This window comes from Harpia harpyja, chromosome 4 (genome assembly GCF_026419915.1).
Source record: "Harpia harpyja isolate bHarHar1 chromosome 4, bHarHar1 primary haplotype, whole genome shotgun sequence".
NCBI classification, from domain to species: Eukaryota; Metazoa; Chordata; class Aves; order Accipitriformes; family Accipitridae; genus Harpia; species Harpia harpyja.
In genome coordinates this window covers 68,856,505-68,875,334 of record NC_068943.1, presented here as the reverse complement: position 1 = coordinate 68,875,334, position 18,830 = coordinate 68,856,505, and the positions used below count along the sequence as shown (strand labels likewise).

The window sequence follows — 18,830 nt, the reverse complement described above, 5'->3', positions numbered from 1 at the left end:
GACCTTCCCTCTGTTTACCCTGGTAGCGGGAGTAGCGGCTCTGCATGTTCCTTCCTGCTCCTGCTCCTGTTTCATCTCCCTTCTCCAGAGCATCCGTCATCCTCCTGGCCCTAAAAATCTTTGGCATCTAGTGAGGATGCTCCCAACCCTTGTTGTTCATTCTTCATACTCTCCCCTCCATTTCCATGTTTTCTGCCCCAAACTCTCCTCACCTCCAGCCCTTCTAGACTCTCCACCTCTGAACCCTTCTTCTGTTTCCTACATGTTTCTGTGCTTGACTCACCCCTGTGCTCAGGCTGCCACAGGGTTCATTACAGAAGCTGGATCATTTTTTCTGACTGCGTGAAAGGCTTTGCTCCAATGTTACAGGTTTAGATCGAGAGGAGAGCACAGAGTGCCAGATGCATGCCAGAAATTCCACAGAAAGTTGTAGAACTTGGGATCCCTCTGCACACAGCAAAAATAGTTGGGAAGTTGGGATCTCTCTGCACACAGCAAAAACCTGACCTTTGACATGTTTCCGTATGAAAAGTTGTGTCTTCATTTTTTGTCCTGCTGGGAAGCATAATCCACTTTTATCATTGTCCATAGCTAAACCACACCTACCTCTGAACTCAGTTTTGTAATTAGTTCAAATTTGTTCAAATCTGAGGAAGACGACAGTAAAAACCTTCATCAGATGGCAACACTGAGGAAGAACTAAATCACATACCATCAAATATTAAATGCAAGGGCTGCAGAGTGAGTTCTGTGTACCAGTTGGAGACAACACACTAACCTACTGGTGATTTCAGGTCCAATTAAAGGAAGACATCTCAGTATAAGAGACACTGCTCAGCAGCTGTGATCACTCATGTGCTCCTTTGTACTGTCAGTGCCCTTCTTCCTTACAATTTCTTTGTTCTGCTTTTTAACAATGACCAGATCTCACATGTCATCTTCTCTCTTCAAATACACAGACTTTTGCATTAGCTCAGTAGACACAATTAGATCTGATGCTACTTGTTTTGTAGAGGAAAGAGATTAAGTGCAGATTAAGCTTCGGGTAAATTGCAAGTGAAGGAAACCAAAAAAGCAGAACAGCACCTTCTTAAAAGGGAATGTTTTGAATTTGACCGGTTGTATTTTGGACCCAATAGTACACCAGACTATCAACAGCACAATCTAGGATCATAGGGTCATTCAGGCTGGAAGGAACCTCAGGAGGTCTCTGGTCCAACCTCCTCCTCAGCAGGCTTAGCTGAGAGCTCAGGGCTTTATCCAGTTGGGTCTTGAAAACTCCAAGAACAGAGATTGCACAGCCTTTCTGGGCCAGCAGATCTAGTGCTTGACTGTTTTCACTGTGAAAAGGGTTTCCTTACGTCCAGTCTGAACTTCCTATGTCTTAACTCTTGCCCGTTGTGTCTCATCCTCCCACCACGCCCCACTGTGAAGAGCCCGGCTTCATCTTCTTGCTGACCTCCCTTTACGTGCTGGGGGGCTGCTGTCAGGTTCCTCTCGAAAGCTGTCTCTGCCCCAGGCTGAACTAGCCCTTGTCCTTCAGCCCCTCCAAGAGTGAGTGCTCAAGCCCTGACCATCTAAGGGCTCGTCTGCTAAACTCGCTCCAGTTTATCATCATCTTTCCTTTACTGCAGGATCCAAAACTGGACATGATACTCTAGATGGAGTCTAATGAGTGCCAAGTAAGGAGGGGATGATCAGTTCCCTCCATCTCCTGGCTCTGCTCCTGGTCACACAGCCCAGGATGTTGTTGGCCCTCTTTGCTGCCAGGGCACTCTGCTGGCTCATGCTCAGCTCCCTGTCTGCCAAGATGCCCAGGGGCTTTTCAGCAAAGCTGCTCCCCCCCCGAGTCAAGCCCCAGCCAGCACCGCTGCAGGGGGCTCGTCCTTCCCAGGTGCAGGACCTTGCACTTGTCCCTGTTGACTTTCATAAGGTTCCTGTCAGCACATTCCTCCAGCCTGTCTAGGTCCCCCTGGGTGGCAGCCCTTTCCTCGAGCGTAACAACTGGCTCTGGCATTATGCAAGTGCTGTGAATTACTAAATTGTCAACAGAGTAAATAAACCACAGAAAGCAAGCAGATTCCCCCCTTCTCATTTTTAATCTCTTCCATTTGCTGAATACTTGGACATCTACTTGTAGCAGTAGAGCAGAAAAAAGAAATGTGTAGGCTTAAGCATAGTGATTAAATTGATAGCATAATCCTAAATTTGTATTGGCCCAGCTGCTTTTTCTTGTAAATGGGGAAAAATATGTGATCAGGGATCACAGTATTGGAAGAGTTAGAGTTGGAAAATATCTTGACAGGTCATCTAGTTCATATGTAATGCAGGATTCCTCCGACCAGTACATTTTCTAATGTGTTGTCTGTGTGCAGAAGTGTCAGGTACTGGGGTTTTCTTCATTCCCGTGGAGGGTAACTGCATCTCATCATGAAGACATTTTTTCATTATACTCAACATAAGTGTTTCTTTTCTTATATTTCTTCCTATTATTACTAATTATCACTTGTGTCATCCTTAAGCAACCCAGCCATTGGTGTTTATGTGGTAAATATTGTAAAACTGTATACTTAACTGGGTTTGTTCTGCTATAGAATTCATAGCTGGTCAGTTGAATTTTTGCCATTAGATGTCACTACGTGTACAGCAGACTGTTTCTGAAAGACTTGATTTTTATTTAGCCTCCCGGAAAAATGGAGGAGGGAATTGGGAAATGTAGGAGAGAGTCTGGTAATACACTTTGAGATAACTACTTCTTAAATACTATGTTGGATATGCCTTTACTAAAAGCAGCACAGAAGGAAACATAAGATTTTTGACTTAACTCCAACAACCAACAGATGATGCTGTGACCTTAAGCATATACAAATATGTTTAGCAGCTGCTGTGTAACATATTTATAAGTGTTTAGTGACCTGGAGGTTAATCAAAATGAGTTTGGTGATCTCAGCTCAGTTCTTAATGGACTCCACTTCATATTATAGCACTGATGCAGCACAATTTGTCACAGTCGGCAGTCCTTACTCAAAGGAGGCCCACTGTGGAGTGAGAATTAAAGGCTGAAGTAATACCTGATTATTTCTCCCTAAAGAAACTTTCCATTCCAAGCCATCATACAGCAGAATAATACGCAGAGGAGCTCTGTGCTACGCACTGCACCCAATCTCAGGATAAAATAACGTTTGCTCTTACAGGATGGCACCTTTCAGTGTTACTGAAGCAGCTCACGTGTGCTGCGGTCAGTGCTTTGATAGGGGACCAGGGAAGGACAAAGTTCTTCCAGGGGTGGTGCTGAGTCTTTTCATTTGCTGGGCTCTTTCCAGAGTTTGAGAGCCGTGTCTGTTCCAAGTACGGCATTACATGGGAGGATGAAAGGGAAAGGTATTGCCTTGCCAGATGAAATTTCGGAATTAGGTTCTGCCATTCAGGTCTGCCTTTCTGGGTACAGAAGCAATTTATTTAGACCTCAGTTGTTTTCTTGCTGTCCTGGCCAAAGCTAGTATATTCCTTTTATTTAATTTCCACTCCCCGTCTAAACTGGAAATAGTTTCCTACTTCTTGATTTAAAGCTGTTGTACAGTAGTACGCTTTCATGAGCTACAATTGAGATTGATGTCCATAGTGGGTAACATGAAATAGGTTGTACCTCAATTTGAGACAATGAACAGCCCCACAGCTTAGGAGATATACATGCTATAGGAAGTAATAGTATTGAAATATTAGTTGGTAAGGACCAATTTCAGCTTACCTGCAAGGTGCCTATCTCCTGGGTATTTTTAAAGCAAAAGAAGGACATTGGAGAGATAGATACCTTTAGAGACTTCTGCCTTTCCCAGAATCCCAGCCTTGCTCCATAAAAGAACCTTTCAAAATCTATTACTTCTTTTTTAAAGCGTAAAAATGCACTTGCACATTTTCTCCATCTTCACTAGTAACTTTACCCAGTAACGGAAAGGATCTCGCTTATCCAGCATAGAAAGAACTTTTCAGTTAACTGCATTTGTTGAAATATAGCAATTTTCAGCTAAAAAGGGGGGGTAGGGGTGTTTAAGATACAGTATTTACATAAGAAAAGCTTGATTGTGTGACTGAAATCTTTTAAAGTTGTTGCCAAATGGTCCTGCTCTTCTCTTTTCCTTTTGTAATTTTCCCTTGGAGCATTGCACTGCTGTGCATTTTAAATCTTTTCCCTCCACTACTCATTGCAAGCTTCATCAGGGAAATGACATTGTATGGCAGTTGTCTCCTTCATATCAAAAGAAAGCCTTTGCCTCTTTGCAAGAGTGAAGAAAAGTTTGTATTCAGAGAGCAAAGGACAAAACTGACTTGGAAAAAGATGCTTTATTTAGATAACATGTTCTCTTTTCCTGTGAAGAAATTCACAATGTGTCAAGAAAAATTAGGCCAAATAGTGCTTTAATGGTCTTCCTCCTGTACCTCCTAAAAAAGAATCCATTTCTACCAATTGCGTTAAGATTCTGCCATGAGTTTGGAGAAGACAAGAAGCCACTGAAGTTATTCAGGGTTGTTAGTTTGGGGGTTGTCTGTTTTGTTTGAATACTGTATAATAATGAAAAGTAGAATTTATACCAAAACTCCATCTTGCTACCAGGACATGCATCTTTCCTTGCCTGTAGGATAAAATTAAATGCTTTGCTTTTTGTGAGGAAAAAAAAGCTGACAGGTACCAAAGCTATGTAAAGGGATTGTTGCTTGCTTTCTTGTCTCCTTTATTTGGAAAAACAGAATAAATTTACAGAGGGTACATTGAAGAAACAGGTCTGAGTTTTGTATTTTCCTATGTAGGCTATGAATATACAAGTAAGTATATTTTTTGCATGTGTTTTTGTTTATATATATTATTTTATATGTGTAAGTCTATATCCATAAACATATCATAATATGTGCAGTCTTCAGCTATACCAAGAAAAGGTAGATAATTATGGATTAAAAGAATGAAAGGTTATTTTTGAAGTTGGATCAGGCATTACATCAGGTTGTTCTGCTTACTGGGATTGGATTATTTTCTTCCTTGTGCCTCAGTTTATCTGTAGAATTTGATAAATCAAGTACAAAGCGTACTTAGATACTTTTTAGAACTTCAAAGTAGATAAGGTTTAGCCTTCAATAATATTTGGTCAGACCTTCACATCTGAAGATGTGGAGAATTAGGTAAGGGCTTAATTTAGGGCAGTTTTTGAGACAAACTTTAAGTCTCAGTTATGAAAGCATTATACAGATATGTGATTAATCTTCAAAACCAAATAGTTCTGCTGAGGTTTCTTGTTTCAACAAAGTGTAGTGCATACGTGATTGTTCGAAAGATTGGACATAGATGGCATGTACAAAAGGTGAACATTGTATTCAATGCAATAACATCAGATACAGAAATCTGAAACAGATTGTATGGTACCCATTTTTCTTCTGGTCATTTCACCGTTTTTTAAGCTATGACAGGTAGGGATTTCTATTACATGGTCAAAATGCAATTCACTGGAATTTTTTTATGCCAACACTAGGTTCTAATTTTTACTCCTGATCACGTTGCTGTCTACTCATAGGACAAATAATATGGGTTGTATTTTTCTGCTGATTGGTTGTGACGTATAAAGACACTGTATACAACTCTTGAAATTTTTGTTCAGTCCAGTTCTGTCTCAGATATATGGTAACTAATTCAGGCCTAATTCAAAGCTCCCCATGTAGGTAAAATGAACTAATTGCGTCCCTTCACCTTAGCTATTGGCAAACAATAGGAGATGTACTCTGTGACAAACCACAGCATCTTCAGCAATGAGATACATAATGAGACATCGTGTGTGTGCTCTTTCTTCTCGTAGGCAAGGCAATTTTCCTGCCATGAATCAGAGCGGTATTATGGGATCCAGCTCCCCCTACACTCAGCCGATGAACAACACCTCTGGCTTGATGAACCCTCAGGGTCCTGCTTACAGCATGGCACCTAACATGGTGAACAGTTCAGCAGGTAATGGTGGGTAACCTTTCAGCAGTGGCCTTCCTCCAAAAATCTGCTTAACGGTACCAGCCCGGGGCTGGTGGCAGGGGGATAGTCGTCTTCATTTGATTCACCCCTGTTGGGTGGTTTGGAGTGATTCATAACTAGGCTAAGGTATTTGCATTTTTTTTGTATAGTAACTCACACATTTTTCATTAAGTCCTTTTGCACAGCATGTAGATGAGTACAATGTTTTGAACAGTTCCAGCAACACTCGGACCCAGTTTGACATAGGTGTTGACTAGCAAGTATATGTATATTTGTGTGTATGTGTCTGCAAGAGAGGGAAGGAGAAAAACCTCATCTTTCAAGAGGCTGCTGTTGCTTTTCAGTGTCTTATTTCCTAAGATTGCAATTTCAGATATTTAATGTGGTACTAGTTTAAAAAAGATGTGCACCTGCTCTGACTTGAAGATGCTGTAAGTTGAACACTTAAAATAATTACTCTGTTCTGAAAACATAGGCCATATTTACTGTTTCCAAAATTCATATAACCATATATAGGGTTTCTTCATTTACTTATTTAAATATCACTATATGAAATTTAATCATAGCTTCCTTTTGCAAAAAAACCCCACATATTGAATGTAGCTGCTGGGTTTATCCTTCATATCATGACTTGTGAATTTAGAATTATTTGCAGCTTTGTGCGTGACTATGAAGACAGGGGAACGTAGTTCTGTGCAAATGTGTTTTACAGTCCATATTCAGCTTGAACTCCTAACAATTCTCTTCCATCAAGATAATACTTCAGTAAAGATCCATTCTTTGATTGGGGTGGGTTTGGATGGAGTTTCAATGACCCTTAAGTGGATCCTCCCAAATACTTATTCCAGTCATGGAGTTTCTGTGCATGCTTTACTGATTACATTAGCCCTTTTTGAAATGTTGGGGGTTTTGAAGTTTTTCTGAAAGCTGGATAGGTTGTGCTAAGGTGATTTAATGTTGTTTCTTAGTTGGGTTTGTTTCTACTTTTGTTTTTTTCTTTAGAGATGCCTTACTACTTAAATTGTATCTTACCAAGAGCCTGCATTTTGGTATCTTCCTCTCTGCCCTGTTTAGCCTGTTTTGTTCCTTCATCCTTTGCCTCCTTCCCTGTCTTTCCTCCCTGTTAATTTTATATGTCCTTGCTTCCTGGGCAGCAAATGGCCACTGTGAGATTCTAGTGTCTAGTATGTCCAGAGGGTTCCTTTCCTCTACATCGGAGCTCGTGGGACACTTAACAGTGTCTTATTTTTCAAGAATGTTATGTTACATTTTTGGTTAGCAGAAGAAACAGAAAGGAAGCTGTTAATCAGTAAGATTTTTTTTAAAAAAAGAAAACAAGGTGTTTTCCAGTGCTGGCTTGGAAGCCATTGGTTAGTCCAGACAGCACACTTCACCATCTGGATGAAGAGGGAAAAGCTATTGAAAAGACCATTAGATAATAGCTTGCTTTTCCCCCACCAGAGCTGTCCCAGGTAATATTATGTTTTGTTTTTGTAGTTATGTGTTTTGTCTGGCTTGCTGAAATAAAATTACTTCTGAGCATTGAAACTGTGCTATAAATTCTGTTTTGCTATTAGCAGAAGTAATTTTTCCCCTTTTTCCTTTGGCCCCCAGAGCTGCAAAAATAACCAACAGCAAACAGATGGCAGAGTGCCCTGCCTAAGAAGATTTATGTATTCCTAAGGAATAACCAGTTTAAAGGAAGATTCACGGAGGTTTTTTTGTTCAGATAATTCAGCCATTCGTTATTTCATACAGTGGAAATCTGTTCAATGCAAGGCCATTTATCCTAGCAGTCTTTTGTATGGGGTAGTCATACTCTTTTTATTGTGTTATGCATTCTGAGATATTGGATTTTTAATAATTTAAACATTTATCAGGGTTTTTTCTGCCAGTGCGTTTGTGAGGTTTTCTTTTGTTCCAGTTTTATTAATTCAAAGATTACCCAATGGAAAGTAAGTATGAGATGAACTAGAGGAGTTCAGTGCATCTCTTTTCCTCTGTGTGTGAGCAGACATGCATCTAGATTGCTTTATGCAGCCAGCCTCCAAGAGCACACAGACAGTGTTGGTAGGCAGGGGCAGGGAGGAACAAAAAGAGAAAGTTAGGTGTGAATCTACTGCTAGGGGCATATGCGGTGGGAATGCTGCATTTCCCCCTATCCTGACTCATCCTTCTGCTTGGGTCAAAGAAATGAAGGGCTGAGCTTAAGACAAGTGTAAATACAGTACTTAAGATTATAATGTCTTGAGCTGGGGGAGCACTTCAGGGCCAGCTCTGGCCCTGCATTTGATGAGGTGGAGAACTTGCAGGTGATACCTACTTACGGCCTTGAAAATGGCATTTTCTGTGACACAAAGACCAGTTCAGCTATCTTGTTCTTGAGCCTTTTTCCCCACTGGTGTAAAGTCACATGTCTGTTGGATAAGCCAGGGTTCAGTCAATCTGTAGGGCCAAAAACAAATGCAACTGAGTGGCTGCTGATGGAGTGAAGTGTGGGCATTAGTTAACTTGCTCACGTGCACTGAGCATGAACAACTGTGGTTTCAGGTAGAGGCCAATGAAAATCTAAGGTAAGCAATAGGGAGAAGTTGGTTTCTTAGTTGTCCAGGTTTTGGAGAGTGCAGTTGCATTGCCTGTTTTGAGGGAGGAAGGTAGGTTTTGGTTATATTCACTTTAATCAAATGCACTTTTAGGTTTTGCTCTAAAATAGAGCAAGATTGCTGATGCTGATGGAATTGTTTTCATATGGTTTTAGAGCTTCAGTACAGCTAGGTATAACACTGGTTTTGCCACACGTTTTATTAGTATTTATAACTCCTTATTACCAGTTGATCCTTTTTTTGTCTTTAGGTTTTTTTAGTTAATGTCTCAATAGAAAGGAAAATCATGTTGCAGTTCTGCACAGTGACTGTGGATCAAACAACAGGTCACCAGCTTCTGCTGATGTAGAGCAGTTTGGGAACACAGAAATTATGAGATCAAAGACGACAGATCCTTTTGATAGAGTATCCCATCCATAACAATAACAAAAGCATCAACAAAAAGTGCCAGAGTCCCTTCACAATTGTGGAACAAACTGCCATTCAGAAAAATTGTATAACCTCCACTGTCCTTTTGTTATATGAGTTCACATTTCCCATACATATTTAGATTTTTTTCCCCTATTTTTTAAATTCAGGCTTTAAAAATATATATAATAAAAGGAAACTTAGAAAACCCAACATAAATAATAATTTCATGCTGTAAGCCTTGTTAATTCTAGTGAAAATTATCTTTAAAAGGAAGTAATATGGAGTTTGGATCTCACAGATTTCCATATTGTGCTTGCACAGAAACTGGCACTCATGATCTCTGCTGCCTCTGGAGGTGAACAAAACAATAAAAAAGCATTAATCTCCTTACTGCCACAAGGATCCTTTCCTAATTTCACTACCTCTGTCCTACTGAAACCTTCCATTTTCTGGGTATTACTATTCCCAGCGAATTTTTATTGTAATACTTGACATAAAACATGAAATTCTAGGAAAAGTTATTTGCACTAAAGGAATTAAAAGGAAGCTCTTAAAAATAACATTAAAAATAGATACAGCACCTTTTCATATACATTACATATATTTGACTTTGTATTTATCTGGATGAACCTCTGACAGAGAAAACAATTGTATTTATGAATGTGAAGCTTTTTTTAGAAATCTTAATTGGTTTTCTCTGCTTTGCAGCTTGGTTACATTTTTCTGAAAAATGGAAACCTCCATTTATTTCACAATTTTTTTGCTCTAACGCATATCTTCGTATAAGCTGTTATATAATGCACATTTCAATAAACTTTCTGGAGGATGTCAGCAGTTGGTAACAGCTGAAGTATTCTATCACCTCTGCTCCAAACAAGCGATGACCATGATCCAATGGTCATTGTGTGACTGTAAAGCAAGCCAGCTTCTGGCGTAGAGATGCCTATGTCCCAAACCACGTGTACTTGTCATCCTTCAGAGGAGACTTGGTAGGCAGAAAGGAGGTGTGGCGCTGAGGTCCTTGGTGGCCCACTCATCCCTTCCAGATAAGGTGCCCGAGTGCCCTGGGCTGTGCTCTTCCTGTCATTCGTGGCAGGACATTAGCTAATGCTGTTGTCTCTCTCCCGTTTTTCCCGTGGGCATAAAAGCAGTGGGGATCCTCTTGGCAACTCCACGAGTCACAAATTCGCTGCTTTTTCTTCTTTTTTGGGGGGAGGGAGAGTACTAGGGGTGGAAGGGAGGGGAGGAAGGAATGTCTTACAGAGGATGTAATATTCTGTTTTGTAGAGTGTGATTTGTTATTGCACTAGCAATAAAGAAAAAAACAACGTTTGTGTATTGCTGCTCCTACAGTATTTCATCATCTTCTGGGACTGATAGAGCAGCCTTTAGCAAAAAAGAATACTTTGCTGCAGTTTTACTCATGTCAATATCTGCTTTTGAGTACATTAAATTCAGTGTGGAATAGTTAATTCAGGACCTTGACCCATACTTGCTTTTTGAAATCATTCTAGCTCTTAAATTCTTATAATAAGCCAGAGGCTAGTACTTGAAACCTATTCACAGTACGCTACAACACTTTTTGAGTCAAGATTTCCCTGTTATCCTCCTCTCTAAAATGTTTTATCCTTTGGTCTGCACTTCACACGCAGAATTATTAGTACCTGTGTAGAAAGAGACCGTGTCTTATTTTAGCAGTTTTGTGACAATAACAGTATTTCACTGCTCAGAAAGGGTCAAAACAATGTTCTCACTGTACCATTTTGCTAAAAAAAGTGAAGGAATGTCTGTTTGCAAATCGCTGGAGAGTACGTTTGCAAGAAGTTATGAAACAGCATTTCAACAGTGGATAGAAAAGTAGCTGTGGAAACATCTTAAGTAAAAGCTGTAGGGAAACTAGACAACCTTGCAATTTGCTAGTAAAATCCTTGCAGTTCTCTTCTAGGTAGAAAGAAAAGATGTAGATAAAGTAAATAATTTAGAACAAAAAGTAAAATAGAATTTGGGAAACTTTATTATTTTTTTCCATAATTGTCTCCCAACTCCTGATAGTTATATTTGCTTATGGCAGCAAAAAATATTCAAAAGCCAAAATGACTCGGTATTTTTACATTTCTAAACATGATTAATACAGTCAGAGTATGTGTGGTAATTTGCAGACTAGAGTTACTTGCCCTTTACATGAGGTGTTAACTTAAACCTCTCTGGAAAAGGGATTTTATAAAGGAATTCTGATGGAAACAGGACTATCAGGAGTGGGCACAATTATTTTATTCTTTGTAACAGAAATACGATGTGCCAACCTAGATAACAGTGAGATATCAGCAGAGGATTTAGCCATGCAGGATTCTGGTGAAGAAGCATGATTGTTAACTTTGCTTTGTTTGACCTCTCTAAAATTGCTTTAGAGGGGAAGGGTCATCTTTGGTTGCTTTGAAACTAAAGCTAAGACTTATTTTTTAGCGCTTTCACAGTATGAAATGTGTTAACTGTTAAAATAGATTTTGTATAACAGTTCTGCATCCCAGTTTGAAACCAGACTGTGACATACATTTGACCATTTTGTACATATATTTTTTAAAAAATCTCTAAAAGAAAAATAACTTTTTTTTTAACTGCGGAATTCAAAACTAAAATGCCTAAGGCTGCCGTCCTTCACTTCATAATGGTCACAAGCTGCCCCAACTCCTCAAACAGAGGGTAAGGGCAGAATGCATACAAATCAAATGCTTAGTGGATGCTGGCTTCCCAGTGTCATATTGCTTGGCTGTTTTGTTGAGGTTTCACACACATACATAAAAATAACAGCATTTTTAGCTGATCCCAATAGATTTTTCTCTGCAGCTGCATCACTTGAAAAAGGCTTTTTGTTCCAATTCTTGAAGTCTTAAGTATTGCAAGTAATTTTTTTATTTTTTTTTAAATCTCAATTATGATTTATGTGTTGTGATGACTTTAAGAGCTTGATTGGGCTACAAATGTGCTTTGAAAAAACAAGAAAATGTGCCCATGAAAAACACCGCCAGTTCAAAGCCGAATATTGAGCATACAGTTGTAAACTCACATGGCACGTGGCTGGGTAGGGTTTTTTGGCAGACCCATAGTCTCAACCTGCAGTGATGCTAAAGATATTAGCAAATTAGCACTGCAAAGCTTGCCAGCGTATTCGCCAGAGTCCTGCTCATGCTCTCACTGCTGTAATTAAAACTAATTATTTTCTAAAACATAGTAATACATGAATATGTGCAATAATCATTTTGTAGTGGGCAATCTGTGAAGTATTTTTAAAGCTTCTTTTCCCCCTCCTATCTTTGGCTTGCTATGCAGTGTGCCTGCTGCCTAGTGCAAGCCAGCATTGTCATTTTGCAGAGAGGCACGCTAGTCTGGTAATGATCAGATTTATTTTTATTTTTTTTAACAGTGATGCTTTGCCGATTCTTAAATTTGTAAGTTTGGGATATGTATTTTTTCCTTTTTATTGCCTTGTAGGTTATTCTATGCTGTTTTTCTTATCTCAGATCTTTCTTTGAAAGAAAGGCATGAGGGGGAGAAAAAAAGGAGAGGAAGGGAAGATTAAAAAAATTCTATTCTGTGATAAGGTAATCTAGTCTTTCACAAATGCTCTGCACATGGTTTTCTGCAGGGAAGGAATCACCTGTTGTTTTGCTGTTGTTCTCTGGTTATTTGCATTGATTCAGTGTCATGGCACCTCCTAGCATCTGCTCTGCCCAGTATTTTCTGCCTATTTATCTGAATGTTTTTTCCTGCATCTTTCTAGAAATCCAGGAACCCAGCAGCTCTGCAGCAATAATACCATACTTAGCACTTGCATCTTCAAATAAAAAAACCTCCTTAAACTCCTCGCACCCCTGGGAAGCAACTGCATGCCATTATCAGAGAAAGACATTTGTGCGTTCGTTATAGTCCCACCTCATTTTGGCAGGAGGGGAAGAAGTTGAGTGCTGGTTCTCCAACAGAGTGGAGTTTACAGCTTGTAATTCTGTAGCTAAGGCTCACAGTGGCTGAGCCCTTCGTACTGAAGTCGGTGGGGGCAGGAATTATCTGCTGGACACCAACCTTAATACAGACCTAATTGGGAAATTCAGCCTTTTTCTCGGATTCAACACTGCAAGCAAAATGCACATCATTTTCATTTACATTTGTCTGTTGCTAAAGGGAAGGTGCAGTAGTTAGTAAAATAGACTGTTGTTCTGTTAAAATGCAGTGGTCAAATGGGGAGACAGTTGAAGACCACCAGCAGCATGAAGAATTAATTTTACTCTGTAAAGTGGTGGTGGTCATTGTTGTTGTTGTTGCATGGTGCTTGTATGCTCCCCTCGTTCGTTCTCTTTTATTTCCTCACTTCAACTGAAGAGGTTTCCAGGTTTCCGGACACTAGAATAACAGGACAGAGGTGGGATAACCTCTGCTTCACGTGGCACCACAGTCTTGCAGCAGGAAGCGTGTTTTTTCCTACAAAGCCAAACATAGTCATGCTTAACTGTTTCTCCTGTTTTCGATTAGCACCTATGGGTCTTGCAGATATGATGACACCTGGTGAGTCCAAACTACCCCTTCCTCTCAAAGCAGATGGTAAAGAAGAAGGACCCCCCCAACCCGAGAGCAAGTCAAAGGTATTTACCACCTCCGCACGTGGTGTTGGTTCAGCCCGCAGAAGTCTGCTGTGTTGTCCTTCATCTTCTGGTTTTGGCCTACCCACTTCTGTTCTTTCCTGCATGCCTTTCCATTCACGTGCAATCTCTTTGTTTGTTTCTTTTATTTTATTTTTTTTTCTTTTTTCCTTCATTGTGTGGATCTGAAAGTTACTAGTTCTTACGGCATTTTAACTTGCGGGGGCAAAGCAACCCAAGCCAAAAGTTGCGTGGGGATTCGGCTGTGCCAGGTGGGTGGGAAAGAAGGGTCTTGCCTGGTTTCAATACTTGCAGCCATTTTTCTCTGCCTTCAGTTATAGCTTCCTGTTTTGGCCGCCTCAGCAGCAGCAACATACTTTAATATTTTGCTTTCCTGCCTTATTTGATAAAATAAGGTGAACAGCTTGTTTTTTTTCTTTCTTTCATAAGGGGAAACCCATGCTTAGCATTCCATGTGAGCTTGAAATAAGCATGGTGGCTTAGTGACTTTAGCCAAGCATCCAGCAAACTTTCCAAATTATACTAATTAACAATGTTGTTTTAATACCTCTTTTATATATATATAAATATATTTATATATGTGTGTGTTTTCTGTATGTGTCTCTCTGTTTATATATATTTTATATATAAAAATTGGTCAGTCTGTTAAACTGGATGTATTTTTTTTGTTTTTAATAAAGTTTGCCCTGCCTTTGTCATATTTTTTTTTTTTTTATTCCTCTACCACAGGATAGCTACAGCTCTCAGGGTATTTCTCAGCCCCCAACCCCAGGCAACCTGCCAGTCCCTTCCCCAATGTCCCCAAGCTCTGCTAGCATCTCCTCATTTCATGGAGATGAAAGTGATAGCATTAGCAGCCCAGGCTGGCCAAAGACTCCATCAAGCCCTGTAAGTGGCTCTGGTTTTTTTGGTTTTTGTTTATTTTTTTGTAATTAATTATATTTTAATGCTTGCTTGTTTGTTTTGTAAATTCCTTTTCTTCATTATTTATCCACTAAACAGTTTTCTTTCTTTATAACACTGGGTACAAATTCTGCTCTCGGACACATGACTGTAAGTTCCACTGCCTGGCTTCAGTGGAGCCTGAGCATGGTTATCCAAGGGCAAAATTTGTCCCAACAGTACTTTGAAATAAGAAAGAGTAAAATTGCGTGCATCATGCAAGTGTGCTGTCTGGTAATACAGCAGTTGTTGTGAAGAAAACATCCTTCCTGTAATGCATCAGCTTCCAAGCATGCCAACTGTGTTGTTAAGGACGATTCCACTTCTGTTCCTGGGCCCAAACTCCTTCACACAACTGACTTCACTCTGGTTGCTGTACTTGTCTTTGCTAGGATTATTTAGGAAAAAAACAAAACAAAATGAGAAATCTTCTCCCCTATTGAAACTAATATCCATCAAATTTTAAATTGTAGACTCAGCACCAGCAAAAAGCTGCCGTGTATATTTTTGAAACATTTTTAATTTTGAATTGTGTATTTGGAAATACAATCATTAGGTTTTCAGGGCACAGTCTAAAACAAAATTGTTTCTGATTTGCTTCATTCAGTTATTTTGAGGTGACCCAGATTGTGGGTAGAAAAAAACCTGATGCATGTATGTTTTTAGAAAACTATTTTTTAGATGAATAATGTTTAGTCATTCTCATGCAGGTTGTAAAGAAAAACCTGAGAGAGATGTGTGGAGCTAAAAATTAATTTCATCATATATATGTCTCTGTATATACACATAGAAAAATCTATATACAAATACAGAAGAGAGAATGCAGACATAAGCTGATATGGCCTATGGGGAGCAAATGCCCACTTGGTCATTTTTGGCTTGTTTTTTTGAATTAGAAAAATACATATTGTTCCTCTTTTCTTTCTTTTTACCAAAAGTAATAATGATCATAATTTGTCTGTAGAAAAATACTGAAATATATTATTGTGAGGCATATAAAGGGGTTTTATCCAATGTTAATGTGCACTTAAATTAGCAACAATTCTTTGATAACAACTTAATTTTCACAAAGTGATACGTTGAAGAGTATGTCTCGGGGCAAACAGAGGAAGGCCAATTGGAGGGAAAAAGGTGCACCCATCCAAAAACCAGACATCCAGTGAATCCCCTGAGCAAAGGGGCAGCATGGCATGAAATGCACCACCTTAATGTTTTGATGTTTATTTGGCAGCAACTTTGAGTCTCAGAAGGCAGCTGGTGTTACTTGTTCCCACAAAGTCTCATCTTTTTCTTAACAGCATTTCTGAAAGCGTGGTACCAAAAACTTTGTTAGTTTTCTTTGTAGTAATGTGTAGTAATGTTTTGGGTATTGCTTGTTCGGGCGGTTTTCTGGAGGAAAGCAAGAGAGTTATTGCACAGGCTGTCTAACACATCGAGTTCTTCCTCTACAAGGCTACCAAATGATAATGCATTCCTGAGCTCATTGCATAAACTGCGTAACAAATCCTAGAGTCATCGTGAACATATGTGGAGTTTTTTCCATGTAAATATGCCAAAGTATAGTGTTGGAAAAAGTAAATGGAGAAAGTTTGTGCTTTCAGTTTCTTCTGAATGCCCTTCTGTCCAAATGCTGCTGCCTCTTTAGCTTCAGTTAGCTTCTTGGTACACAGATACGGATAAATACAGTGCTTTGGAATCATAGAAAAATAAGTGCTGTAAATTAGCTGATGCCTTTTTACCTATGAAGACCAGCATATTGGATAACTTCATTGACTTAACAGCAGCCTGACCTAGACTGCAATGATTGATTGCAGGCATTCTGTTACACTTGAAAACAGCCTGAATTTGTTCATTAAATCCCGAAACTGCTTCATGTGCTACAACTTCTCCATTCCAACAGAGGATAAAAGCAAGGGTGAATGGTATGTGATTCATTTCACAGTATCCCTGTGATCCTACTAAGTGGATCCTCTCTTTCAGCAGTTTTATGTGGAAGTGAGGCATGAGAAAATGTGGAGAAGGAATTCTTGAACATTATGTTTTGAGGGCTCTTCGGGTACATCAGTAAAAGGACACTTCTGCTATGCTAATTTTGCACATAGTGTACATCCCTGACAGTGGCAAGGTGGCTTTAAAATTCAAAGAGAAATATCAAGTGTGGGTGTGAACTATGCAGGGTCGCTGCAACATGAATAAAAGAGTAGGTTATGAAAAACCCATAAAACGCTGCTCCCTGTCCATAGGTACCCATGAACATGACAGTGCATATGCCTGAATAGTACTGTATCTCCTTGGTGCTAGCTGTGAGGGGTCTGCAGATTCCTTCAGGAAGAAATCTTGACAGAGGATTGTGTCCTGCAAAAGCCCCTGCCAGAGACAGGACTTCGGCAGTTTTTGCTGCCTGTGTATGCACACTCTGTTCTGTAGTAAAATAGGTCTATGTAATAAGTGTAATATTGGGAAATTCTTTATTGAAGTGGGGGAAGTGAATGGTAGATAGTTCTATAAATATAGATGCTTAAAGATACATACAGAAACAACTACCTACTGCCTTAATGTGAAAAGTACTCCTACAGAAATTTGTGTTGCTCTGAAGGATTCTGCAGACTCACCGTACAAGGGTCTATACATAATACAGTTTGAATAGGTGGTAGGTGTATTGAAAATAAAGTATGGGGTTCGACAGATTTAATATGGGAATTGGCTTTGGTATCCACATACTTTGGTGGGTTTTTTTTTAAATCAGCCATTTAAACATGGCCAGTCATAACCTGTAGAAGAGTGCTGGGGATTGAAGGCAGAGCAGGATGAAACTAAATCGGTAAAGGTATGTGCCCAGGCTTGCACTAGCATTCTTTTATCACCAAAATTATCAACAAGCTTCACAGAAGAAAAGCTCATGATCTGTATTCTTCTAGCATTGCCTAGCATGCTCTCATTTTAGTTAACAATCTGCTAATGGGATCATTTTGTAATAAACCCTTATTTTCTGAGAGTTAACATTTACCTATAGGCAAATTCAGGCTTCCAGCTGAACCTGCCCATGTGGAACTGAAGTTTGTTTGTGTGTAGACTAGCTTGCACACATCTGTCATTTTTATATGTTTACATTTATAAAAATAGAGAAGAGAAAAAGATCTTTACTCTTGAGAAATCACATTCTTCCCTCCAGTGTATTCTTCTAAAGTTAACATTTCATTTTAGAAGAAAATTGCACCCGTTTTACGAAGCATGACAACCTGAAAGCTCACACAGTAAGAAACACTTCTTACCTTCTGTAAGCCGTGAAAAATTTTCAGATTATACTGTCATTCTAGAGCCTGCTGCCACACTGCTGAAAAGCAGCATCATTTGAGATGTACAGTAGAAAAACCCAGAATGAAAAATCCTTAACTGTTTCCATTCTGCTCTGAATCTCATTTGAAAAAGAGAATCTTACCATATAAAAATGAAAACGTAAAACTGGTAAATCTGAACATTCTTAATCGTGGACTGTCATAAAAGTGAAATAGAAACTATTTTGTTGCCTCATATGTTAGAATATAAGCACATTCAAAATTTGCTGGGTAAAAGCTGAAATTTCCCACCTTTTTTATTAAAGTTCTGCAGCATCATAAGTGTCAGATTAATATTAATGCTGATGAGCAGTAGAGTAACTTTGTTCTTACTGCAGCTAGTAGTGGGGTAGCTCCAGTTTATTCAGCTGTTCAAGCCTATGTGAACATATATCTGTTCTCACTACAAAATCAAATTAGTAGCAACATGACTTGCCTACTTCCCTCTTTCCACCCACCTTCCACAGAGATCTTTGATAAAGTATATTTGTTGAAAAGAGTTAAACTGATTTTCTTGAACATCCAGATACATAGCAAGTGATGCTTTGAGTAGACAGGTTGCCATTACAGAATCAGTTTGTGCTTTGATTGCATAATCTGCAGGACTCATGTCAAAGTACTTTCCTGCCAGCCGCTTAGTATTAGTAAAACAAATTCAGCCTTGACACTCTGACTTCAGTAGGAGTTGTAACACAACTGAATCTGGCTCAAGTAAATTCAGGAGTGCACCTCATTTCTAAGTAAGAAAGGTAGGACTACTGTGAAGAAGTTAGAGTATTGGGAAGCAAGGCAGAAAACTGTACAGAAGGCTATTTATTTAATTAAAAATGAATATCCATTCACTGGAAAGAGCAGCAATGGCTCATGGAACTGCTGGGTCACC

At 39.3% G+C, this 18,830-nt stretch overlaps 1 protein-coding gene across 7 annotated transcripts in view; it reads left to right on the top strand.

Annotated features, from left to right (window-relative positions):
* The window catches only part of ARID1B (AT-rich interaction domain 1B), a 336,644-nt gene that overhangs the window by 285,997 nt on the left and 31,817 nt on the right, over positions 1-18,830 (top strand). For 3 of the 7 annotated variants that reach the window (XM_052784649.1, XM_052784650.1, XM_052784651.1), the window contains 3 exons: positions 5,841-5,992; positions 13,543-13,652; positions 14,400-14,558. In XM_052784649.1, coding sequence (XP_052640609.1) covers positions 5,841-5,992; positions 13,543-13,652; positions 14,400-14,558 — 421 coding nt within the window. The remainder of the gene's footprint in view (positions 1-5,840; positions 5,993-13,542; positions 13,653-14,399; positions 14,559-18,830) is intronic. The other 4 variants (XM_052784652.1, XM_052784648.1, XM_052784654.1 and 1 more) reach the window with 3 other exon arrangements.